The sequence below is a fragment of the Mirounga angustirostris genome, unplaced genomic scaffold (assembly GCF_029215605.1).
Source record: "Mirounga angustirostris isolate CCGP_5_RB_7025 unplaced genomic scaffold, mMirAng1.0.hap1 SCAF_10, whole genome shotgun sequence".
NCBI lineage: Eukaryota > Metazoa > Chordata > Mammalia > Carnivora > Phocidae > Mirounga > Mirounga angustirostris.
In genome coordinates, this window is record NW_026991718.1 from 29169294 (window position 1) to 29196297 (window position 27004).

A 27004-nucleotide genomic window follows, 5' to 3' on the forward strand; every position below is an offset into this window, starting at 1 on the left:
GGTATAACCCATCCATGCAAATTATTATTTTCTGGATATGGAAATACACCCACAAATGCTCAAGAACGTACTGTGGTTAAGTCCTTACTCAGATGAGAACATTCCTATTGCCCGAGACTCATCTCCCTGATTTAAAACTTCCAAACAGTGGAATCAGGAAAGAGGCATCAGGTTATTTACACAGAGCCTCAGGTCTGTCATCATAAATACTGGAGAGCGAGGTCCCATCGTGAGCACTTCCGTAGGCCCCGGGAGCAGGATAGCCTCAGTCAGCAGATCTCACAAGCTGGAGAAAGTCTTAGATAAATGACTAGTTAGCTACACTCTCCAAGGAGCATGTCTGTCAGCCTTCTTAGAAATGGGTAAAAGACCAACACAAAGAACAGACCTCACAGAGCAACACCCAGCCAGGCTGCCTCCTTCTAGACTATGAAGGAACCTTGGCGAATTAGCCTCATCCTAAAGGAAATCTTTGACAATTTCATCTCTAAGCAAAGACGAATAGAAAGATCAGCTATTAGAGTGGTTAAAACTCTAGGCCACCCAGGTACACATAAACACATGAACAAACACTACACTTGCACAGTATTCTCCCCAGAGCATACCGGGGAAAATGCCACACTCTTTTCCCCCAGACATAGGACAAAACAACATGGTGTAACTGGCAAGTCAGTCAACCTGGGCTTAAACCCTGTCTTTCCCACTTCCTCGTTGTGGGACTTCGAGCTAGTTCCTTAACCGCCCAGTACACCAAGTTCCTCATTTGTAAGATGAGAACCATCATCAGACCAGTCTCAGGCTTGTTATGATTACCAAGTTACTAATTCGGATGTGAAGGGCTTAGAACAGTGCCCCACACAGAATATAGGCTATGTAAGCATTAGCCGTATTTATGAACACAACTAACATTATTCTAATTCTTATTACTATTGCTGTGTGCTTCCAATAGCTTTTATGAGGAAGGCTACATAACCAGAAATGCTACCCCTCTCCCCAGGACGTCTCCTGTGCCCAACATCTCCAAGGTGGTGACCGCAGAGGCTCCAGTTCTCCCCCAGGTTTTTAGGAGATAACCACTTCTTACTTTCAAAGTGAAACTCATACTAACTTGGACATTCCTTCACACCCCCTACACACGTTCACTCACCCAGAGATTCCAAATGATGGCCGTCTACAAATACATCATCTAAGAATCAGCCTGAGGACATTTTGATGTGGGAATTATGATGACTTTGGTTTGGCCAAGTATGTTTGTCCTTGATCTGAGAAGCCGAGGTTTTTCAGTAATTCCTGGCTTCTAAGGCAATATTTATGTCTCCTTCTGAAAGGGCTACTCTGTTCAGTATTTCTGCTTCCCATGATGTTTTAGATTTGTTTCCAGTTCTACATAAAATCACATGCCATAAGCTAGCATTATTAAAAAGTACAGTGGACTGGGAACTAAGAGACCCAGCCCTGTAATTAACCATTCCCCTGTGTGATCTTGGACACTCTAACATCATGAGTTCCTCTGGAAAATCAGAAGGCTGGCCACCCAGTTAATCTCCTCGTTCTCTATTTTAGACTGGCTAGCATCACTCGATTTATCCGTATTTTGGTATAAAAGGCTTTGAAAGTATTGTTCACCAAAGGAAGGAATAACAACTTCAGGTAGCAGGCAGGCACCTCCCTTGTGCTCATCCCATCCATGCCTCCATATCCCTAAATTCCAAAAGAGCTCTCGTCACCAGTATCCATTCCTGTGATTCCCTCTCACTTGGCTCCCTCTTTAATCAGCAGTTATTACAAATATTTACAGTAGAAAGAACCTAACAGGTCAGCAAATCCAGTCCCTTCAAGGAAAACAAAGCTGACTTACCCCAAATCAAGCGTATGTTAATTTATTTACTATGAGGGAAACATAGCAAATACTTTTATCCTTGTTTTTCATTGTGACCATGAGAAGGTAAGTAACATCCAAGGATATCACTGTAAATAACAGGGACAGAACCAGAATTCATGGCTCATTCATGGCTCTCACAAGAGATAGTCAATGGAATGTATAGTTAAGTCTAACAAATTATTTTAAAATGCAAGCCTCCTGAAGGTGGAGTATTTTTGTCTGCTTCGTTCACTAAAGTATCTCAATGTCCAGAACGCAGCCTGGCACAGAATAGGCCTTTTTAATATTTGCTGAGTGACTCTTCTTAAAATATTACTACCAATTCAAATTCTACCTGTGACTACTACCTTGGATTCAGGGTTCTACATTCCCAAGAAAGGAGACTGTTTTAGGCCACATTCTAAATCTTTCCTATTGAGTTACTGACAATCATATTTATAGAAGATCCATGAAGGACCTTATTTATTGATAAATAGATGTTCTTAAACATCCAAGAGATGATGGAGAATCAAGTTACACTTTTTTTCCTCAAAAGTTCAGCTTGTAAATATTTCAAAAAGAAAAAGCACAAAAAATACAAATCAACTCTGGATTTAGTGTCATGTTTGATGTTATAAGCCATCCATGGTTTCATTCTCAATAAATGATGACATCATCCATCATTTACTACCCTAAATTGACAAAGCAAAACAGCAACAACCAACCAAAATCAGTATTTTGAATCAGCAAGAGTAAACAGGATAAGAGTTTAATTTCATCTTTGCTCACTTTTTGTTAATATTTGAAGATCTTCAACAGATGGTGGTCCGTTTTTTTTCTCATAAGGAATGACTGTTGTCAAGTACTGCCAAGTCCAAAAAAAAAAAAAAAGTCACTTAAATCTGAATGACCTTATCTGCAAAATTTTGATACAGTTACTATAGGTCTATTTTATAACATGAAACATGAGATATCTTACTATCTCAGCTGGAGCTCATTTTTTGCCCACCTCTATCTGCTTCATTCAAGCCCAATGTTAACATAAATATCCATTTTTTCATCTTTCAGTTATTAAAAATTTCACAAAAGTAGGTCTGAGGGTGATCTATTCAATTTGTTCATTATTAAAGTCTTATCTAGCATTCTCCTTGTATATTTTCAACATATTTTGGAAATAGTAATTTAAAACTAAAAACGTAGTTGTAACAGTTCTGCATAAACCAAATCATTCCCAACAGCCAAATAATTCTGTTTCAGACCATTTTTTTCTGGTTGAACAAAATGGTCACATGGATAACTTGACAACTTTAAAAACACATACCAGCTTCTTCCAGAAGCTATCTTAGACACACGTACCAATTTTAGAGGTGTATTATTATTATTATTTTAAATTATTTAGGATGTTTAAAGGCATTAAGGGAAAAGAGAAAAGTGAAAGGAGAGAATGGCCTAGTGAATAATAAAAATTCACACCTGATACTGAGACAGTCTCGTTCACCACTGTAAAGGCTCACAAGTATCAGATTTATGGCCTATTAAGTATGTCCCATGAAAGCAGAATCTAAAAATTATTGTCCAGATGTACCTATTCTGACCACTCCACCAAAAACTATCTAGTTCAGTGTGGTTTGCATGTGCTCATCTGGAGATCTACTGTCTTTTACCCAGAATCTTTTAAGACCCACCCATTACTTAGTCCTTGCTCTAAATCTCTGCTCTATTCCTAACCCTCCATGAGTGATTTCACCCTTGGGTGACCTCATAATCAAAAGACAAGGTAAAATGGTTTAACAGGAACTGGCTCCTTAGGTACAGAAAAGTAGGAAAAGTGAATTATTCCATGTGTAAGAAACAATTCCCACCATCTTTTTGGTGTAGACTTCTCCAAGGTGATACCCAATTGTAGCACTGAATGTTTCTCTGTGAAGGAAGCCGGAAACAAGCCCCCTGGGGCTTCACAACAGCGTGAGCGGCAGGCAAGCTGGCCTCTGAGAGCATCAGGAAGCAGCGCCAGCCCCACCCCACCCCCGCGCACTAGCCAGCTACGCTCCCTGGCCCACTGGTATGTGTGGGTCAGTCCGGAAGCTATTATGCCAGCCTGTGAGTTTGAGAGAGGCAGAGGTGCCAGAATAAAAAAAAAAAAATTAGACCATCCCTTGATGGAGCTGGAAATGTCTGTGTGAAGGATTATTTAATATTGATTATTGCCCTTCTTGCCCTTCTACGCTCAAATGCTTTCTTCTGATAAACTGCCAAAAGCTACCTTCTGCACACTTTCTAAGTCTTAAGAGCTACATTGAAAAGTTTTCTTTGTGAAGTGAAAATTTCAAATTGTGAAAAGTAATTTTAAGCACACTCATTAATGTAGACGTGTTTCCTGTGTTCATGATCCTCCTTAAATCACTGTACAAAAATGTTAATATAAAGCAAATTACTACACATTTGACTGTGTACTTCTATCCATGTATAATTTTATATTAAATCATGTCGCATGCCTCACTTGGCAGAGAGTGAGTTGGCTAACTACATGATACACCTTAAAAACACTTGAATTTCATTTAAAAGGAGGTAAGATATATATACTCTTACTGACATGTTTGACCTAGAACTCCTGTCAAAAAGACACCAACATCAGCTTTCTTCCCCCCGCAAAATGATATCGTTTCTCAAACTTTTAGAATTAGCATAGTATATTCTAGTTTAGCTATATATTCTATACATGCAACTCCTTATGTCAGTGCAATTTGTTTAAAGGTAGTAGAAAATGGAGTTCTAAAACATGTATTAATAATGCATTTAGTCTTTTGTCCAATTTGAAAAATGCTTTTTCCTAAAGGGAATTGTATGCATTATCGAGACTATAAAAATGATGAACTTTCACTTCTCTCTTTTAAGCAATAGTCTTAGTAAATTAGTAAAACTGCCAGCTTTCACAGGACCTTCACTTACGCAGGAAATGAAAAAGCAGAGAATGAGGAAAATAAGGATAACCCAGCACCTGTTTCTCTCCACCTGAATTTCCAAAGGTGTGGCGGAGGCCATTCTGAATGACATTTGAGATCCCTTCCATGCTGAAGCGCTAAAGGCAGCAATATACGGCCCGGAAGAAAAGGACAGAGAAAGAAGTTCAAAGACTATTAGTAAGAATGCACCACCATGATTTATGTGCCCAAGAGACAAGCAGTTAGAAAATGCCACTACTCATTCAGATAAACAGACAAAATCATGCTGTTTTTAAACAGTTTTTGCTTCCATTCCCTTGCAAGTCAAATGCAAAAACAATTGCTTTTATGCTACTATATTCATGAAGACTTTCCTCACCTGGCTGATAAATAAATTTGCTCTAGTGTAAATATCCTAAGTTGTACACATCTTTGTCTTAGGCAAAATTTACCCGCGTAACTTTTAAGATACCTCTTGATATTGTTTACCTACATTGTATCAAAAGTCTGAAAACTTAATACTAACAGTATGCATATTTTCAGCCTAAGTGTGCATATTTCTACCGCAAGTTTGGAGAAACATGAACATAACATTTGGCAAATGAGAATGCTGTTACTTGGAGAGCTGAGGACGGCTTCCCACTCGCTCTGCGGGCCACCTGCCACTGCCTTGGTGCAGAAAACTCGAACTGCAAGAGCACATATGCTTCCTGGAGAGCACAGTGGATCCCATGTGCCAGCAGGCCCCGCACACTTCTGCAGAGACTTTCCCGCTGTTTCTAGGAAACAATTCTAGCTTCTTCCCCCAGCAACCTCCAAGGCTTCCGAGAACTCACTGTACTCTAAAGGGAATAATTTTTCCCTCAACTACTTATCTTGATTTGTAACCAGTCTGCAATGCCATCAGACTGGGGAAAAGAGGCCATTGTCACTCCTCTGGCTGCTGAGTCAAAGGCCTGAGATGGATTCTTAGGGCGTGACTAATTAAGGAGGAAGGCATCCCTGAACGGGAGTTCAGTCCCCATTGACCAGATGGGTCCTCTCTCTGGATTTTTATAGAGGAAAGTTGAAACAGTAAACACACTTGAGTCAATATAACGAGTATTTACCAGGCCCCATGGAACAGAAGAGGAAAGCAAGGCAATGGTCTCTGCTTTCAAGAACGTATGGTTTAGCCCAGTGATTCTCAAAGTGTGGCCCAGGAACCCCCCGCCAGGAGGTCCCTGAGACACTCTTAGGGTTCATGAGCTCAAAATTATTTTCTCAGAAATACTAAGGCATGATTTGCCTTTTTCACTTTCATTCTTTCATGACTTAGAGTGAAATATTCCAAATGCCAGGCTGAATGTAGAAGCAGATTTAAGACTCTAGCTCTCTTGAATTAAGCCAGGTATTAACAAGATTAACAAAAATGCACAGGAATGCCACTGTTTCTCACTGAATTTTTGAAATTAGAGTTCTTTTTCGTAAAAATATGCTATTTGTGTAAACATTAATGAATTTCTTATTGGTATTTTTAAATGAGTTAGTAAATTTTTAAAAATTTTATCTTAGGGCGCCTGGGTGGCTCAGTCGTTAAGCGTCTGCCTTCGGCTCAGGTCATGATCCCAGGGTCCTGGGATCGAGTCCCACATCGGGCTCCCTGCTCGGCAGGAAGCCTGCTTCTCCCTCTCCCGCTCCTCCTGCTTGTGTTCCTGCTCTCGCTGTGTCTCTCTCTGTCAAAATAAATAAATAAAATCTTAAAAACAAAAAAAAAAAAACAAAAAAAAAAACAAAAAAAAACAAACAAAAAAAAAATTTTATCTTATAATGGAGCAATTATCCATCAATATGACTTATGTAGACAAAAGCTCTTTGGGGTCTTCAATGAATTTTAAGAGTGTAAAGAAGTCCTAACAACAAAAAGCTGAGAAACACCAAGAAGTTTCATCTTTGAAGGAGCTAAATGCCTCTTTATCAGTCATGTACTCAGTGGTATTATCGAAAATCTGACTACCAAATGTTATCGTCTTTGGAGAACATATACAACCATGCCTCTCCTCCTAAATGGTCCCTCCCCACAGAGCCCTTCCCAGACTGCATGCCATTTTGTTCTGGCAAGAATGAAATGTCTGGTCTGGTCACCTTGACTGAACATGCTTCACTTGGCTGACAGCATAACCATATTCCCTTTGATGGAGTAGGCTAGTTTTAAAGGAAAACCTACACATAAGTATTCTGTAGATTTTTGTATTTTGTAGCTTTTTCATATGCTATCACATAATTTGTTCACATTTCTAAGCAGATTATCAAGAGATGAACTTAGGCACCAGAGGCTAGAGCCATTTTTTAAACTCTACCAAACGTATTTCCTCTCAAAAGCAACAAAGAGAAAAACACTTCATTCTCTATGTAACCTGACTCCATTATCTCTAGGCACGTTGAAGCTAGACATTGTCAAACAAGGTGAAGAGTTTTAGCATCCATGCATCAGGAGACTGAGGGATACTTTACATCTGGGCAGCACGTTCTTAAAAACACTAGCTGTACCTCCGCAGTTCGAAACCTAATGTCTGTCACGGCAAAAACATAAGTAAGAAGACAGATGCACATTCTTAAACTCCTGGGTCCGGCTGTAACCTAGGGCTCCTTATGAAACGTGCAGCCATGGCTCCGCTGAGCCGCCACAGCGCTGGTCGCCCGACGGATGACTCCTGAAAGATGGCTGTCCCGCAACCACAGCGCCAGGCGGGGTGGAAGGAGGTGGAAGCACGGCCACGTGAAGCCACAGCGACCCGGAAAAGCACAAAGCACATGGCTAAGAGCTGATCCTAGCGAGACAAGTAAAGGAACTCTCCCTAGAGCCGTGCCCCGGGGCTGAGGGGGGCTGAGTCCGGAGCTGGGGCCGGTGGCCCCCCGCGGCGGCCTGGGCAGGGAAGCAAGGTGGCTGGCACCATGTTACTGCCTCCCGCCCCAGCGGGAAAAGGACAGCACAGCAAAATCTCAAGGTTCACGAGAGACGTCGGAGCCCATCCCTCCCCCAGCGCCCCGGCGGCCATCAATCCCCACCGCCAGCCAGGAATCACAGCGCCACCCTGTCCGGCCCTCGCTGTTTTCAAACTCTTCCTCCGGCCCGCTCTGTCTCAGGGGCAACTTTAAATTCTCCAGCCCTCAACCAAGTTCCTTTCCCCAGGGTTTCCTCAAACAGCTCTTCCCGGGTCACTTCTCTGATGCTGAGGTCCAGGGACACTTTTCAGATCCCTCTGAGACCCCCGGTAAGCGCTCCACCTGTGCCCCTGCCCTGGATGCCGCAGGCTCCTGGCCCTGGCTTCCGCCTGCCCCTCGGGCTGCCCCTTCCCAGAGGTGGCCCTTTCTCTGCTCGGCTCTCATATACCGGTGTCCCCCGGGGGGGTCTGTCCCTACTGTTTTTCTCATGCACGCGCTCTGAACGGTCCCACCCCGCCGTTTTTCACTTCTGCTGCCACCAATGTACAGCTCCACTTTGCTAAGATCAGGAAAGGGCTGAGAACCGAGCCTGGCACTGAGGAAGGGCCCAGGACACGTCACTGAGTGTCACTTGCGTGTTCAATGGCCTCTCGGCCATCTGCACCTGAATATTGCTAAAACTCATCATATCCAAACCTGAACTCATCTTCCTCTCTCCCACCAGAAATAAAAGTTTTGTTTCTTTTTTAATCCTATTCCTCTTGAGCATTCTCTACCTTTCTCATGCATGTATCCACTCTTTCAAAAAACAGGGGCCAGATATCACAGGTCTTAGCGACTCCGAGCGAGCACACCAGCCAAGCCCCTCCTCCCCTGATGACCTGACATTCCAGCAGAAGCGGGGCCAGGAGTCAAACAAGTAACGCCCCAGCTGATAGCTGCACCACGGCAATAAAAATCGGGACGCCTATTTTGTATCGGGAGGTCAGAGAAAAGCTCTCTGAGGAGGTGACATCTGAGCTGCAACACGAAGTAAACACCCTCCCCGATGAGCTACAAAGGACCATGGACAAGAGAGATCCCCTCAGAGAGCAAAACCAAAAGCAGCCAAACCGGCCAACCCAGGAGTTCCATCCGCGGCCAGTGCACAGGGGTCCTGTTAGCCTCCCCCAGTGGTGGTGAAACAGGAGCTGCCGAGTAGTCCCACTCTCCCCTCCTTCCCATAAGCAGTTTTTACTGCGGCGGCCCTGTTCTTGCTCCATCCTGGTGGGCGGATGTGCTAACATGGCAGACTTAACCTTGGCATCATAGAGGCTACATCCAGAGCGGACGGGAAAAGCAGGTAACCCCCCAAAGATGCCGGGCTGGAGGCTCCACGCAGTTGCTATTAACAAGACCTGTGCATCTCCCTTTGGGAGGGGGCACATGTGTTCTACCTATGCTTGCCCAAGTCAGGAATCAGTGACCGGACCCTTCATCCTCTCTTCCCTGCTGCCCAACCAAGAGATTCCACCTCTTTCATATCTCTGAAGTTCAACCATTTTCCCGGCCCTACTGTAACTTCATGGCTCATTTCTTACCTGAATGAGTGCCTCTGAGTCAACGTCTCTCTAGTTGCCCCCTTCCAATTAGTTCTCCTTGAAACACTGAATTTATCCTCCCAAAAGACAAATCTGCCCAGGTAATGATCCACTTAAAACCTCTTTTTGGGTTTCCTACAGCCTTTACATAACGACCAAACAAACGCCTTAGCATGGCATACAAAGCTACCCATTTTCCAGCTTCTACTTTGCTACTTCCTCACCTTCTTCTTGAGTGACTTTCTCTCTCGCCTTCAGCTTGCTCTCTCAACTTCTAGCCATAGTGAACCACCTACAGGGCCCCAGATGTGCCTGTCACCTCCAGATGGCTGCCCCCACCATGCCCTCTGCTTGGTAGGCCTGCCCCTTCTTCTTCTTGTTCTCCAGATTCAACTCAGCCTTCCCAGACCCCTAAACCAAACTAGGGGCAATAGCAACTTATCCACACCTCCATCACGAGACGGTGCCAGACACAGAACCCACCAAGAACATGGTAGCTGCTCTGAATACAGCAATTATCACTGTTCACCTAGTTTTCTCAACCTTGACAGCCATGTGAAGTCAGACAGCTGTTTGTGTGGGGTGGAGTGTGCAGTGTGGTGTGTTGAACGGCATCACTGGCCTCTACTGGGAATGCCGGTAGCAACTGCCCAACACCTCATCCACTTGTGACAAGGACAAATGTTTTTGGACATTGCCTAAAATCGTACGGGGGGGCAAAACTGGCCTGGCTGAGAATCACTGCATAAAGTACGTTGCATGGTTTGTCAGCTGGATCCCCACGTAGCATGCCCCCGCATGCTGGGATTTACTCTGCATCCTTAATACTCATGCCTGACACATAATTAGAGATCAACATATGTCTATCTCATAATAGTAAAAAAAAAAAAAAGATAATCCAGATTTTTTTTAAAGTGGGGATGAGGCACAATATCTAAAGAAAAACAGCAGAGAAAGAAAAAAGAAAGTTTGGGTTAAATTTTTTTTTTAGGAAGAGAGAGCTGGGGCGGGGGGTAGGGGGAGCAAAGTAAGAGGGAAAGAGAGAATCTCAAGCAGGTTCCACACCCAGCACAGAGCATGACAAGAGGCTCGATCTCGCAACCCTGAGATCATGACCTAAGCCAAAATCAAGAGTAGGACACTTAACCAACTGAGCCACCCAGGTGCCCCAGTTTGGGTTAATTTTTTAATAAATTTAACTAAGTTCTCACAATCGTTAAAGGAAGAAATAATGTCAGACACTTCTTTCGTGTGCCAACAAAGCACAAACCCATCCTCAGCACGCAGGAGGCCTTCGATGGATAGTCGCTGGCTGAAATTAGAAAATTCTGTAGCAATTATTACCCATACCAGTGAAATACTTTCAGATTTGGCGATGGAACTAGGAATCACACCTTAGTCAGAAGTATTTGGAATCAGAAAATTTTCCAAGAGTCAACTGGGATAGAAAAATACTGAAATAGAAAGCAGGGCTCCGAGCTCTCTCCCAGCCTTGCCACCGACGTCTGACTAAGGAGCAGTCACTAAACCCACACATGCCTGTTTCCACACCAGTGAAACAGGTGATGAAGTGGTATCATTTGTAAAGGTCTCTTATTAGTAAATCGTATGAATCTATGAATTATCTCAACCGAGATTATCCATGGTTTCTTTAAGAAGGCAAATCAAAACACACACACACACACACACACACCAGTATGGGACTGCAAGGTCACATAAGGTTATAATGTAAGTGCTCTAGAAGGACAAAACTGCACAGCCAAATGACACATTCAGAGTTATCTACCCCAATGGCATTTATAGATGTCTACTAAGCCACAGTTTGACACTTCTAAGACCAGAGCCCAGGAGTGTTAGCACCTGGGGTAACCATATTGAGAAGAGAAATTTTTTCTCTGACTTGTTTAGGAGAGAAATTTTTTTTTTAAAGAGCTAAAAAGCAAAAATAATCTGAAGGTGAACAGAAGACAGATGACATGATAAGATACAAAGTTATTTGTCAAAGAAGTCAATGATGAAGTTCTGAAAAAGACCACTGAAGAACCCGGTCTAGGAAGTCAGTGTGAAATTAATAAAGATAAATAATCTTGTTGACAAGGTTTGTAAAACAATGGAGTGACTAAGAAATACAAAACCTCTAGGATAACAAAAGAGTAGCACGCAGATCAATGAACTAGAAGGATCAAGGAAAGGAAAGACCAGGCAGGACAAGGAAGAAATAGGAAAAGAGCTCCAAGAACACACAATAGGTGGTTTCACAACTGCCCTATAAATTCCATAAAACAATACCCCTTTTGGAAGGCAAAATGAACTTTAAAAAGATAAAACCCCAGAGACAGATTAAATTTACTTTTCAGTAAACATCAGCTCATTTAGAAACACTACATTTATAACCTTGAGAGCAGACATGGTGTGATTAGGTGCTTCTGGTACTGAACTGGGCCAGAGGGAAGATTTTGTCTATGCTTAAATTTTATTCGGGGGGCAGAGGGAGGAGGAAGAGGAGAAGAGAAGCATTCCTTTGTTGAACATTTCTCACGGTAAAAGTACTACAGACCTGTCAAAGCACTTTCAGAAGTCTCGCGGTTAGGAACGCTCGATGAAATAAAGGATATTAAGGATTTCTTAATTTAGCTTAATTAAAATAAACAACTGCAATATTAAGTACGTCAGAAAACCTAATCCTGCCTCCATTTAATCTACCATTTCTAAATTTGAAGGATCCAAATGTTCAAATGCAAAGTGAAGAGCTAGTAAAGATTCTGGGGGTCTAAAATTACCTTGTAATCTATCCATCTGTTTTCCACCGTATCTTTACAAAGGAGTTAATAGCTCTGTAAAATGCCCTTCTCAGAATGGAATTTTTGATATGAGCCCATTTATAAGCAGGAAAATGATTAAGCATTACAGTATTTACTTTATTGTTTCCCTCACTGCTAACAAAGTGCCAAAGTAACAGTGAGGATGGGGGAAGAAGTTTAGTCAATCCGGGGCTCCAGTCGCATGATTTACAATGAGAATACTCACAGCTACCTCATGACCATTTCCTTCCCTGGCGTGAGTAGGTATTTAAGTCTCAAAATCAGCCAATCTCTAGAATCTTTTCCCATACAAAACCAGGAGCAAAGTATAAACAAGATACAGGAGATTAAAAACAAAAATTAGAAAAATCTGACAGAAGAGGGAAAGGAGCCAAGATCTCCAAGGCCACAGACAAAACACCTGCACCGCTTACCAGGAGAAACGCAGAGCCAAGGGTCCCTTGCACACACCTCTGTGTTACATCCTCGTGCCAGTATGTACAGGTTCTGTGAGCTAAGGCCTCTGCTGAGCTTCTGTCTACCCATTTATGAAATGGCAGGAATATTAATAAAATCTGTAGGGTCGCTGTGAGGATTAAATGAAGTAGTCCATGGGAGTCACTTAGAGCGTTCAGCAAATACTGATATCCAAAAATATTCAAAACATTTCTCTAGAAAGGCTAGAACAACATTTGGGGGGACATAGCTCCCAAAAAGAAGTAACCACATCTTTCTACTTTTCTCCAGAACAAGTAATGAGTAGTTTTAGTTCTCATATAAATAAAACAAAACCTGAGAAATAATACACTCCTGACTACAGATAGTCTCTAGCCTAAGGAGCTGAAGACAACATGAAGAAAAGAAACTACTGTCCCTGACTAAATATACAACTCAGCCAAAAAGCTTAAGCTGAAAACAAGTAACACTTGCAGCTAATTCAAGGTCTTTCTGAACAAGAGAAAGAAAAGAGCTAGTAAACACAAACACTGTGTAAACTGAAAAGCAACAAGAATCAGATACAGCGATGTGATCTGTTAATTCTTTTCTGGAGTCCTAAATATATCAAATCATTCTCTGCACAGAACATTCACCAGCTTAACTAATTTCACCGAAAGAAGGATCCAGCACAGGGAAGGCCAAACTAACCAGGAGGCCAGGAAATTCAGACTATTCCTGCTACCAGACTTTTCTCTTAGCCTTATCTGAGACCCACGGGCACAGATCTCTAACAAGCCAGGAAATCTTTTAAAAATCCCAAATTCAAAGCTCAGTGTCAGAAAAAAGGTTAGGAAAAGCAATTAAGAAATGCTTTTCATCTATTTCTGACTCGTATCCTAATTTATGCTCTGACTCCATAAATATTCTTTATACTCAAGAGATTCAAAAGAAAGTGAAATTCAAACATAATTATGGTTCCTCATAAATCACAGCATTTGCAATAGTTTGAATGACATGATTTTCAAATACTGACTTATAGAACAGTACTTTTAATTTTTAAATTCTTAAAATAATCGAAACACAAAATACAAGAAAAACAGAATTGAAAACAATAATTGTAAAAAAATTACAAAGCAAAAATATTCAAATAAGTATTACCTAAGATGTAAAATTTGAGTCTGTTTGACACTTCTTCAGATCAAATACTTTTAATGTGAATTATAAAGCAGTTGTAAATGCAAATTCTACTGAAAAAGTTTCTGCAGAAAAAAATAACCAGATCCAAGTAAATTAGAAAATATGAATTATACCAAAGTAGATAAATATTTGAATATGTCTTGAATATTAAACTATTTTGGAATTTTGCTCTCAGAACAGGAAGATGTGTATGAAGATTTTCAAGGTTAGGAGTTAAATGGAATATTATCAATTTAATTTTTTTTGTATTTGAACATTTTTAAAAATCTTTACGTAATTTAATATTAATGTGGTAATTAAATTAGTGTTGGCAAACATTTTCAAAGCTATTAAAATTAGAGTAAAATAATTAACCCTGGTAATTTTATGAATTATTTCCTGATACTCATGAATACTCTCAGTATATAATAAGAATACAATTTCCTGGCATATTGTGGCTTTTATGTGAATTTGTGTTATATTAACAAACAATTAACAAACCTCTCCAAAGCATAAAGAGTCAAGAACAGACTCCTGATTTTTAACTGTTGGGTCATGAAAGCTCACTATTACCAGTCTGTTACCAAAAGACAATTGCAGAAAACAAATAGTAGATAATGGTAAACAAAAACTGGCGGTGACATATATTTCTCTAGGCAATACTATCTTTCATAAAATAAAACTGTTCTACATCTAAACTAATTCATAATTCATAGGTGTGAATTATTAAAATAAATATTACACATCCAAGTTTCTCTCTGCCCTACAATGACCTTCCATTCTATGGCCCTAACACTAATTTTTAGGAATGCCCATTACAATAAAGAAAAATATGAAGGATTGTAAGAGACCACTACAAAAAATTATATGCCAACAAACTGGAAAATCTAGAAGAGATGGATAAATTCCTAGAAACATACTATCTTCCAAAACTGAATCACGAAGAAACAGAAAATCTGAACAGACTGATTACTAGCAACAAAACTGAATCGGTAATCAAAAATTCTAAACAGGGGCGCCTGGGTGGCTCAGTGGTTAAGCGTCTGTCTTCGGCTCAGGTCATGATCCCAAGGTCCTGGGATCCAGCCCCACATCAGCCTCCCTGCTCCACAGGAAGCCTGCTTCTCCCTCTCCCACTCCCCCTGCTTGTGTTCCCTCTCTTGTCTCTCTCTGTCAAATAAATAAAAATTTAAAAAAAAAAAAATTCTAAACAAACAAAAGTCCATGACCACATGGATTTACAGGCGAATTGTGCCAAATATTAAGAGTTGATACCTATTCTCTCCAAATAATTCCAAAAACTGGAAGAGGAAGGAAAGCTTCCAAATTCATCCTATGAGGCCAGCATTATTATTCCAAAACCAAAACCAGACAAAGACATTACAAAAAAACTACAGGCAATATCCCTAATGAGCATATCTACAAAAATTCTCAACACAATATTAGCAGACCGAATTCAACAATACACTAAAAGAATCATTCACCTCAATTAAGTGGGATTTATTCCTCGGATGCAAGAATGGTTCAACAGCCACAAATCAATCAATGTGATATATCACATTAACAAAATGAAAGATAAAAACCATATGATCATCTCAATAGATGCAGGAAAAAGCATTTGACAAAACTCAACATCTGTTCATGATAAAAACTCTCAATAAAGTGGGTTTAGAAGGAATATACCTCAAGATAATAAAGGCCATATATGACAAACTGACAGCTAACACAATACTCAATGAGGAAAAGCTTTTAGGAACATGACAAGATCCTCTCTCCCACTTTTATTCAACACAGTACTGGAAATCCTCACCACAGCAATCAGACAAGAAATAAAAGGCATCCACATAGATAAGAAAAAAGTTAAACTGTCACTATTTGCAGATGACATGTTACTAAAAATAGAAAACTCTAAAGACTCTACAGAATACTAGAACTAATAAATGAATGCAGTAACATTGCAGGATACAAAATTAATATACAGAAACCTGTTGTGTTTCTATACACTAATAACAAAGTAGTAAACTTAACCAAGGAGGTAAAAGACCTGTACTCTGAGAACTTTTATAAAACCCTGATGAAAGAAATTGAAGACAACACAAATGGAAAGATACACCATGCTCATGGACTGGAAGAACAAATATTGCTAAAATGTCCATACTACCCAAAGCAATCTACAGACTCAACACAATCCCTATCAAAATACCAATAGTATTTTTCTTAGAACTAGAACAAGTAATCCTAAAATTTGTATGGAATCACAAAAGACCCGAATAGTCAAAGCAATCTTGAGAAAGAAGAAAAAAGCTGGAGGTATCACAATCCCAGATTTCAAGATAATACTACAAAACTGTAGCAATAAAATAGTATGGTACTGGCACAAAAATAGTCATACAGATCAAGAGAACAGGATAGAAAGCCCAGAAATAAACCTAAGCTTATACAGTGAATTAATCTACAACAAAAGAGATAAGACTATACAGTGGGGAAAGAGACAAGAATATACAAAAAATATACAATATACAGTCTCTTCAATAAATGGTGCTGAAAAAACTCGACAGCTACATGCAAAAGAATGAAACTGGGCCACTTTCTGATACCACATACAAAAATAAATTCAAAATGGATTAAAGACCTAAATGTGAGGGGCGCCTGGGTGGCTCAGTTGGTTAAGCATCTCCCTTCGGCTCAGGTCATGATCTCAGCGTCCTGTGATCAAGCCCCACATCGGGCTCCCTGCTCAGCGGGAAGCCTGCTTCTTCCTCTCCCTCTCCCCACCCCCTACCCATGCTCTATCTCTCTCTCTCAAATAAATAAAATCTTAAAAAAAGAAAGACCTAAATGTGAGACCTGAAACCATAAAATTCCTTAAAGAAAACAAAGGCAGTAATCTCTTGGACATCAGCCTTAGCAACATTTTTCTATATATGTGGCCTTGGGCAAGGGAAACAAAAGCAAAAATAAACTACTGGGACTACACACACACACACACACACACACACACACACAACTTCTGCACAGCAAAAGAAGCCATCAACAAAACAAAAAGGCAACCCACTGAATGGAAGAAGATATTTGCAAATGATATATCTGATAAGGGGTTAATATGAAAAATATATAAGTTATACAACTCAACACCAAAATAACAAATAATCCAAGTAAAAATGGGCAGAGGACCTGAAGAAACATTTTTCCAAAGAAGACACATAAAAGGCCAACAGAAATATGAAAAGATGTTCAACATCACTAACCATCAGGGAAATAACAAATCAAAACCCCAATGAGTTATCATCTCATACCTGTCAGAATGGCTAGTATCAAAAAACCAAGAAGTAACAAGTGTTGGTGAGGATGTGGAGAAAAGGGAATCCTCATGTACTGTTAGTGGGAATGTAAATTGAACCACTGTGGAAAACAACATGGAGACTCCTCAAAAAATGAAAAATAGAAATACCATATGGTCCACTACTGGATATTTACCCAAGGAAAACAAAAACACCAATTCGAAAAGATATATTCACCGCCTGTATCTACTGCAGCATTATTTACAATAGTCAAAATATGCCCATTGATAGATAAATGGATAAAGAAGATGTGGTGGAATATTACTCAGCCATAAAAAAGAATGAATTCTTCCCATTTGCAACAACATGAATGGGCCGAGAGGGTATTATGCTAAGTGAATAAGTCATACATATACCACAGGATTTCACTTACGTGTGGAATCTAAAAAATAAATGAACAAATAAACACCAGAAACAGACCCTTAAATATAGAGAACAAGCTGGTGGTTGCCGGGGGAAGGGAGGTACAAATGGGTGAAGGTGAATGGGAGGTACAGGCTTCCAGTTACTGGATGAAAGGTGCATGCTACCGTAATAGCGTTGTTTGGTGATGGTAGCTACACTGTGGTGAGTATAGTATAACGTAGAGTTGCCAAATCACTACGCTATACACCTGAAACTAATGTAACATTGGTGTGTCAACTATAAGGAAAAAAGAGAGAGAAAACAGAGAAATGCTATCAAAGATAGCCAAGAAATTACTGTTGAAAATGTATTAATATTTATTCACATATATAGGCAGACTTTATCCTCTTGAGTACCACTACTTAGAAAAAGTGGTGGAGGGGGATCAGCTCCTTTTCTACTTCTCCTCTACCTTCTTTAAGCTACTTTTTATTACTGTCTATAAATACAGTGTACCCAGAGGACTGCCAACATTTTTAAGTTTTTCATTTGGCCCCAAATCTAGAGACAACTGGTCTACCTGCTGGCTGTCTTCACTTAGCTACTTGGGAATCTGACACACAGAGCACAAAGGTCTATTGCTAGGCAGAGTGCCTTACGCAAGTGGCCTGGAGATGGACTGGCCAAGGCATCACTACCTATAGGCATAATTCAGGCTGCTGGATGGGGCCCTGAAGAAGAGAACAATTCAATACACTCAGATAAAACAAGGCTACATTTTATAATAAATTTTAGTCACAATATAGTGATCTTTTTATACAAATTCACTTTAAATGGAGTTTGAATCTTTTTTTTTTCTTCAAATTTTTTTCATTTTATTAAATTTTAGTCTAAATCAGGGGTTGGAAAACTTCTCCTATAAAGGGCCAGAGAGTTAATATTTTAGATTGCAGTCCACACAGTTTGTCACAATTATTCAATTCTGTCCTTGTAACACCAAAGCAGCCATAGACCATATGGAAATAAATGGACATGGCTATGTTCCAATAAAACTTTATTTATAAAATAGGCAGAGGGCCAATTTGGCCCTCAGGCAGTAGTTTGCCTTGTCAATCCTCAGTCTAAATCACCTTAACAAATGTGAAATTTGAAAATTCCAAATTAAAAAGAAGGGAAGAAAAAAAATAGGTCCATCTTATTTTAAACAAAAGCTCCAAATTCAAGTAGTGTCAAAACAGATCCTTCTAAGCTAGGAGCTGGAACAAACTGGAATAACTTCAGAACAATCTAATCAGAGCTATCTAAATGAAAATAAATTTCTCTTAAAGTCAGCTTTGGTGAAGATTAAATGAAAAACTATTACTGGGGCATTTCTGCATGTAAAAGAGAAACAAAATAGATTTGACTATTCGTCATAATATGAGCTAAGTGAGTCATAAATACAGAGCAGTGCATCTGTGAAAGAAATATATAAGAAAGACTATCAGCCAAGGCCTAGCTGTCCCCATCATTAGGCAGTTATCTCCCCAACCCCCAAAAGCAACAGGGCAATACAATTCTTTTTAAAACAGAGTTACTGATTCTTAATACCCCAAAAGTTTCAAAATTAACTTCTTCAGGTTAATTGAAGGCAACTATTTATTATTGCTGGTGTTAAGTCCCACACATGAGAACTCTCTCTTGAAAGCGCCAAGTGATTACGGCAAACAGAAAAGACACTACAGATTCCTATCTTCTCAACCCTAGACTTAGAAAACACAACCCTACATGTGACTTTTAATTTGAAAACATTACCGGATCCTAAAGGAAGAAGTATGTCCATTTCATCCATATACTGAGGTATGATGCCAAGCAAGTAAACACTCATGTCTTTACAACTTCAGATAATTCTAGGTGACAACCACTGCTAAATTAAAACACACCTGGTATACTCTGACTTGTTCTTGTACTCATGTGAACTGCCACTGAAGTCCAACGGTCTGTGACTCTATACAACATAAACAGAAGACTGGCAACAACAACAAAAATCCCTGATAGAACAACAATTCAAATAGGACAAACCAAATCCTTTGGGATTCTATCTCCTTTATAGTGAAGTTTCAATTCAACAAACAGGCATTAAGTGATGTGTAAAAAAAACAAAAATTAGGTGAGATGCTAAACAACAAAACAATGTGAATGAGCTTTTGGGAAGGCTGCACTCCTTCCCAGGTGAGATTTAATCCAATGATGACAACAGGGTACAATACTATGAGATTAGAAGTATGTGTACCCTCATAAATAAATACAAAAAACATCTAAAATGTGACTTAATAGGCAACTCACAAAAGAATACAGAAGTCAACAGATCAAACCATTATTTGCCTTTCAGGTCAGTATATATCAAAAGGCTAACAATACCCATTGTTGGTTGGAGGTATGGGGAAATGGTTGCTCACTTATGCAATTACTGGGTTTCACTTCTGTAGAACCATATGAAAAGATGGTTGTTTAAAACCCTCCAAAACTGCATATCCTCTGACTTAGAAATTGCACTGATTTCAGTGAATGAGTAGACTGTTCAACTAACCAAAAGAAAAATATATAAGAAATAAATTCAACTTTAGGAAAACGGTAACTTTAGTTTGATAAATTTCAGAGAGAGATAACTAGTAGGCAGTTGGATATGTAACTAGCATTTACTCAGGATATATACTAGTCTTCCATACGTTATTTCATTTAACCCTCCCAAAACTCAAACGGAGATGTACCCAGAGGCAGGCACAGGACTCAAATACAGCTCTTAACCCAAAATTCTTAAATCAATAGGCTCCTCGGTCTCCAAGGGCCTGGCACCTGACAGAAAGACCCTAGGTAGAAATACAGATTTGCAAGTTTATTTCTTTCGCACATTTATTAGTAGAAATTTGTTAGTACCTAATGTTACACCTAAGGATATAAAGATAAAGTGACACTTCCTATCCTTAGAGACCCATGACGGACAGACATGAAAACAAAAAACTACAATACAGTGTGACAGTGCCACAGAAATAGTCAAGAGGAATAATACTAACCCCAAAAGAAGGAGAGAGTAGTCAGTTCTGCATTGGAAGAATAATCATCGAGGAAGCTTCTAAAAAAGGGAGACAATGCCTGTCCAGGATTTCAAAGGTCAAATTAAAAAATGAAAAAAATCTCCCAAGTGTACTGGGAAAAATAGGAATAGAGGGCCACCCCAGAAAAGGGAGTGGCATATATAAAAGCACCAAGGCCCAGAACAGCATGGTCAGTTCAAAAACATGCATGCAGATCACCACAGTGATTAACAGACAGTACCCGTCAACCATTCCAAACTCCACTCCCACCCCTCTTTCTTCTGATGCTGAACAACAGGACAGAAGAGATAAAAAGTTTTCTGCTCTCTTGAGTCTCATTTCCCAAAGAGAAGATCTACTCCTCTAACCTCCTCTCCAGAGAACTGGAAAAAGACAGGACTACCTTGCTCATCAGAAGGAGCAGTGACATAGTGACCACTCTATCAAAAACAGCTCCCCAACAGCATTGCTATCAACCGCCTTACCCAGGCTTTTATTGTCTTGGTGGCATTTATTACTATCAAAAATGACACTGTCCAGTCATTCTTTCTTTGTTTATTGCCTGTCTCCCTCATTATAATATAAACCCCAACAGGCCCTGGGCCTTGTCTGCTTTATTTGCCACTGTATCTTCAACAGTGCCCGGCACAAGAAGACACACCCTGCAAGTATCTGCGGGATGAATGTGTATTGCTTTATCTTAGCCAACATGTAGCAGATTTTAAAAATTAAAACAAATCAAGGTAACATTTCACTTGTATAAGATACTCAATACTTTCTTTAATATTTAATAGTATTTCCATGCCCCCCAAAACCATCTAATGCTCTAAATAGCATCCCTAAGCCCCCAATTCTTTTTTTCACTACAGAAAATGTTTGAAACAAAAAGTCTCCAAAATTAACACCTAAAGAGTTTAACTCTGTTCTATTCCCACCCAGGTATTTCTTTAGTGTCTTTGGACCAAAGAGAAGAGCTAGCAAATATGGATAAAGTGTTACACCAACTACAAATGGATGTTTTGTTTCAATGAAACATGTTTAAGGAAAAATGGAAGGAAGCTATTCCATGCTTAAGGAAAGAAAACCAAGTCCTGCTAATAAAACAAAAATATCCAAGGTAAAAAGAAAAAAGTGATTAATGTTATTAGAAAATAGATAAAGCATGATCTCTGTAAGAAGGTCACCAATTTTTAGACATTTGTATTACTGATGATAGCTAACTCAGAGAGACAGGACTTGCCCAAACCACGTTACATAAAATGTCTAACAAGGTATTTATTATCTTTTGCAAGCTGTTTATCCAATTGGCCGTTTCACTTTAGGGTTCTTTTGAGCCACCTACCACCCTTTTCAGAATCACAGATTTCAGACTCCTTGTGTCGCAGATGGGATGGTCTTTTTCCAGCTTATAGAGGGAACCAGTACCACATGCTTAGCAATGCCATTAGTAACCTGATTAAAGGTTTTGTTACTAATAGTAGATCAGGACTCAAGAAGCAACTTCACAGGTCCATATACTGTGAAAAAATTGACTATGAATCTATTTCAAGACTCATAAAGGTTTGAGTAAGATCTAAATGTTGCCTTGCCAAATCCATTTCTCAATATAAATGCCATGTACCATTTCACCACGAATCCACTCTAACACTTTTTATATGGGAGTTACAAAAAGGAGGCTTTATACCCCTCTCGGGATAAATTTATTTCCCTCAGCCAAGTGTTAACACTAATAAATGGAGGGTTTACATGTAATTCTTAAAAGCGGACAGATAGAAATTACCAACCATGCTATGACTTTTTAACTAGGCATTTTGTTTAATCACCCTTGAATAACAGGGCAATTTAAAAGGTGCAATTTTTAAAAAAATACAACATACAAATTTTGCTCCAGAAATTTAAAGCAAACTTTCTAGCATTGTATATTCAAACAAATGTTTTTGGATGTTTGGGGGTTTTTGCTTTTCCAGAGTAGTCACTGGAAGCGACTAATTAACACCTCTTCAATCAATACTGCCATTTCTCAAAAATATTTTGTACCACATATCTGAGAACTTTCTCAAAATCAGTTTATGAACTATGTCCTTTCAACAAACAAACGGACTTTATACCAAGAAAATGTCCATTTACTCACAGGCCAAAGCAGACAATGAATAGGCTAAATGGGGAGATTCTTTTTGTTTGTATCAACTGCTCATTGGTGACCCAGCAACCTAGAACTGCATTCTCTTCCCTGGGTTCCAGCAGAGTCTGGTTAATAAGAACCAATTCTCTGATAAGTATTCCTTAGAAAAAATAAATTGAGACTTAATCAAAGACAGAACTTACATTATTACAAACCATAATAGCTAGTTTGTGGTAATTTGTATTACCATGTTATCAAAATCATGAATGAAAAAGGGACATTCCTTTTAGAAAAATGGATCCCTTTGCCCAACGATTATACTTCAGAAAAATAAAATCAACATTTCTTCACATACAAATAAAATGAAGGTGGCTATATAGAAGGTCTCAACTGATCAAAGAAAAATGAAATGGCTCTAAAACCCATAAATAAATACATCTCATATAATTAGTTAATGTTTATGATGGAGTTTAATCACACGAAATAGGGCCACTTAAGAAAAATGAAAAGGTAGAAAACAAGAAATCTCATATGAAGAGTCAAAGATTCACATATTCTAAACTTTTTTTCACCAGTTAGAAATACTCTAATCTGGGGGCGCCTGGGTGGCTCAGTTGGTTAAGCGACTGCCTTCGGCTCAGGTCATGATCCTGGAGTCACTGGATCGAGTCCCGCATCGGGCTCCCTGCTCGGCAGGGAGCCTGCTTCTCCCTCTGACCCTCCCCCCTCTCATGTGCTCTCTCTCTCTCTCTCATTCTGTCTCAAATAAATAAAAAAAATCTTTAAAAAAAAAAAAAAAGGAATATTCTAATCTGCCAAATACAAGGGCAAATGGCTGATATCACATAACTGCCTCGAACACCTTCATATTCCAACTTGGCTGATAAATCAGGAGGAAGTTGATTACAAATCAGTCTGTGACTGTAGGCTCAGCACAGTTCGGCTACCTTTAAATGCACCCCCTTTTAATTTTTTATTATACAAAAGAAGCAAAAACAAGAAAATACCATTCGTAAGCCCACCAACCAAACATAAATAACCACTATTAACACTTTGCTGTATTGAAACCGTCACCTTTAAGATACCCTCCTTCTTTATTCCCCGGCCTTCCTTCCACTGACTTCCCTCCTAAACATCTCAGTATCGAATTACTTGGAAAACCATTATATGCTCACCAAGAAAACACCTTTCTGCAAGAGCTGAGCACAGGGGTCTCCTAGAGCAGAGCCCCACGTGTGCTCCCGTGAGAAGCACGAGAAGCCCGCCCGCACACGCAGGCGTTGGGAGCGGGGGCCTGCCCCTGGCCTGGGGCCCTGGGACCACCACGGGAGCGGCTCCAGGCACTCCAGGACTCCCGCAAACACCACTTACTGTGCCGGGCATGTGACTTCTCTCATTCTTCCCATTCTGAGAGCTGCCGTTCTTGAGTTTCTTTTTCTTCTTGGCTGTTTCTTTGTGCTCTTTCTGTTTGTTTTGCACTTCAATGAGAACAGAAATAAAGCTATTTTTCACTTCCTTTTCAAACTCCAGTTCGTCTCGCAGGGCCAACTGCTGCACCAGCTCTTCAGAGAATTCCTTGATGGCAGTCTCAATTTCTTCCAGTAGCTCATTTAATTCAGAGACTGAGAGCCTTTTTACTCCTGTGACCAAAAGCAAAGCACAGCAGATACTAAGATGAAAAGTGTTTCAAGAGAGTGGTGTTTTACGCCAAAAGAGCGAAGATCATATTCTAAACAATTAAACTGTGGGAGATCTTCTTGTAATCCTAAAACTTCTGGTGGGCAGGTCTGAGCAGAGGTAGGTGGGCAACTTACTCCTCAAAGGCTGAGGAGTGTAACAACATTCTTTACTTGTCTAACTCAATCATTCCACGAACAGCACTCCAGTCAAGACAGAAAAAAGCTCGTACAAGGAAAAGAACAAACACAAAAGCCAAGGGAGAGTACAGAAACTACCTGCTGACAAGAAACTGCACGCAATTTAGCAGGGTTCTAGCACACTTCAGAAGATAGATAGAAGTTGAAGTGAAAAAATTAAATACATACTTGATCACATGTGCCCCGATGTGTGAATTTTTTTTGAAGACTGGGAAGATGAAAGGAAAGACTATTCCCTGAAACCCGCTTTCAGTTTTTTCTCAGCACTTCTCACGTGAGTGAGGCTAGGACATCACTGAAGCCCTCCTCCAGTATGAGTGGTGTCTTACAAAATGACAAGATTAGGGCAGAGACACACACAGAGCAAAGGCCATGTGACGACAGAGAAGCCCGCCATTTACAAGCTAAGGCGAGAGGCCCCAGAGGAAACCAAACCTGCCCACACCTTGATCTTGAACTTCTAGCCTCCAGACCCCTGAGACAATAAATTCCTGTTGTTTAAGCCCTGGACATGTGGGACTTTGTTAGAGCAGCCCAAGCCATCTAATACAGAATTCAAAGGTGAAAATGACAAAGTCCCTGAGCAATGATAAAAATACGCCCGAGCATTGTTGGAGGGCTGAAGAAGGGTGTGTATCACAGCCTATGAGAGTCAGAGCTTTCTGGAGATGGTCTGAGATACACAGGAAGTATGAAGAGCATGAATTTAAGGAGCGTGTCTTACTCTCTTCATAACTGCTTGTGCTGGACCTCTGAAGAGTCTGGATTTCCTGGGACAGCATTGACAGCCGATCTGACTGGGTGGGCGTTTCATCATCTTCTGGGTCTGGAGATTCCTGCATCATTTCTTCAATTTCTTCGATAACCTTCCAAAATGTACATACCACTGTTACTCAGAGGCACTTGGGAAAACAATCTATCTGCACACGGTGCTCCCCTGAAGCAACCAGAGTAGAAATGCACTAAATTCTCCACTAACCAGCGGTGTGCAGGAGGAGCTGGTGTTCCGAATAATCAAAATTTTGCTTGCAAGAGTGAACATGATTAAAAAAAAAAAAAAATTTACAATATGCTAAGCACAAAATTAAACAGAGTATGATTTAATGTCCATCATGATTCAGTAAGCCCTATCAGATCTTGCAATGTCTGAGAAACGGTACAAAAACACACATATAATTTACTTCAGATGTGTTAGAACCAGATCATATAGTCAAAAGAAAGCAAATGACAGAAAATATACCATATGCCACATGCCAGGGCTCAATCTAAAGCACTTCATCAAACTGACATAAAATTTAAAAAACAGAACAGTATAAAAAATTGGTACGTAAAGCAAAAAATTACCTCTACGACAGCAAAATTTTCCTTTAACAGCAGAAAAAGAATTTCACATATTAATTAATGGAAGATTAAGAAATACTCAAAAATTACTTGAAGTGTAGAAGCTTAAAAGAGAAAAAAAAAAGGCTGCACAGAAGCAGGAAAATTTCAGAAGTCTCTGTCTTTCAACCAATGATCCACTGTCGTGTGCAACATTGCTCGAATCTTATGATAGTATCTTGTACTGCTCCACATTGAAAAGTTGAGAAGGATACAGAAGTCAGTGAGAACTTAAAACTAGAAAAATTACTCAACAGTTAGAAAAAAGAGATCTAAGAGTTAAAAAAAAAACTATTAGAAAAAATACAGGATGAATCAGCAAGCTTAAGATGTAATACTTGTACTGAGGAGAAAGAAGAGTAAATCTGGGGGAGGCGGGGATTATGTTAATTAGTAAGCAGATTTTCTCAAATGGGCATTGTAAAAAAGCACAATGAAACACTGGAGAAGAAGCAGAGTCTACTTCACTATGTCTTGGGAGCAGGAACAGCTTACGGCATTCAGGCAGATAGATCACTGAGGAGACAACGGATCTCAGGGTCACGTATTTCCCTGGGATATCATGCTCCACCTCCCACAGCCCTCTACCCCATTATCTGGCATTTTAAGCACTGCACTCTTTCCAGGCCTGGAATAATCCAACCACAAATATGACGAAGGAGCATCAACATGGCACATGTTTAATAGACCCCTCTCAACCTTGCCATAACTTATCTCTTTATTGACCTCATCCTTCCAGCCTAAAAATTTAATGTGGGAATGTTCACAGTCAGAGTAGCCGCGGAGCATGTTATTTCAGGAAGAAGTTCTTGTACCGCATTTTGACAACACAACACAAGTGGGACGAGTATTCAGACAATGAGAAAGCTGATTCAAGTGGTTTAAATGGATACAGGGCTGACATTATTAGAGTATTCCACAGGAATAAAGCTCACTTCTTTCTGGGCGCATAATATGTACTTCTAATAAGTGCTAATAATTTTTACACAGGCTTTTAGAGAGAGTAGGTAATTCCCGCACAGATACAGTATAGTTTGCCATGTCTTGCTAACTCTAAAAAAACGTACAAAATTCCCAGTATTTTTTACGATTTCAGTTGAAGCAATAATCCTCCCTTAGTAACTTGCTGTTACTGTTTTAAC

General features: G+C 39.8%; 1 protein-coding gene across 5 annotated transcripts in view; it reads right to left on the reverse strand.

Annotated features, from left to right (window-relative positions):
- FEZ2 (fasciculation and elongation protein zeta 2) overlaps positions 1-27004 on the reverse strand; it is a 42967-nt gene that overhangs the window by 4867 nt on the left and 11096 nt on the right. For 2 of the 5 annotated variants that reach the window (XM_045884406.3, XM_045884404.3), the window contains 4 exons: positions 25207-25348; positions 23977-24245; positions 4860-4940; positions 2651-2726 (listed from right to left, as the gene is read on the reverse strand). In XM_045884406.3, coding sequence (XP_045740362.1) covers positions 2651-2726; positions 4860-4940; positions 23977-24245; positions 25207-25348 — 568 coding nt within the window. Of the gene's footprint in view, positions 1-2650; positions 2727-4859; positions 4941-5800; positions 6519-23976; positions 24246-25206; positions 25349-27004 lie in introns of those variants that run through there. The other 3 variants (XM_045884405.3, XM_064572108.1, XR_008506844.2) reach the window with 3 other exon arrangements.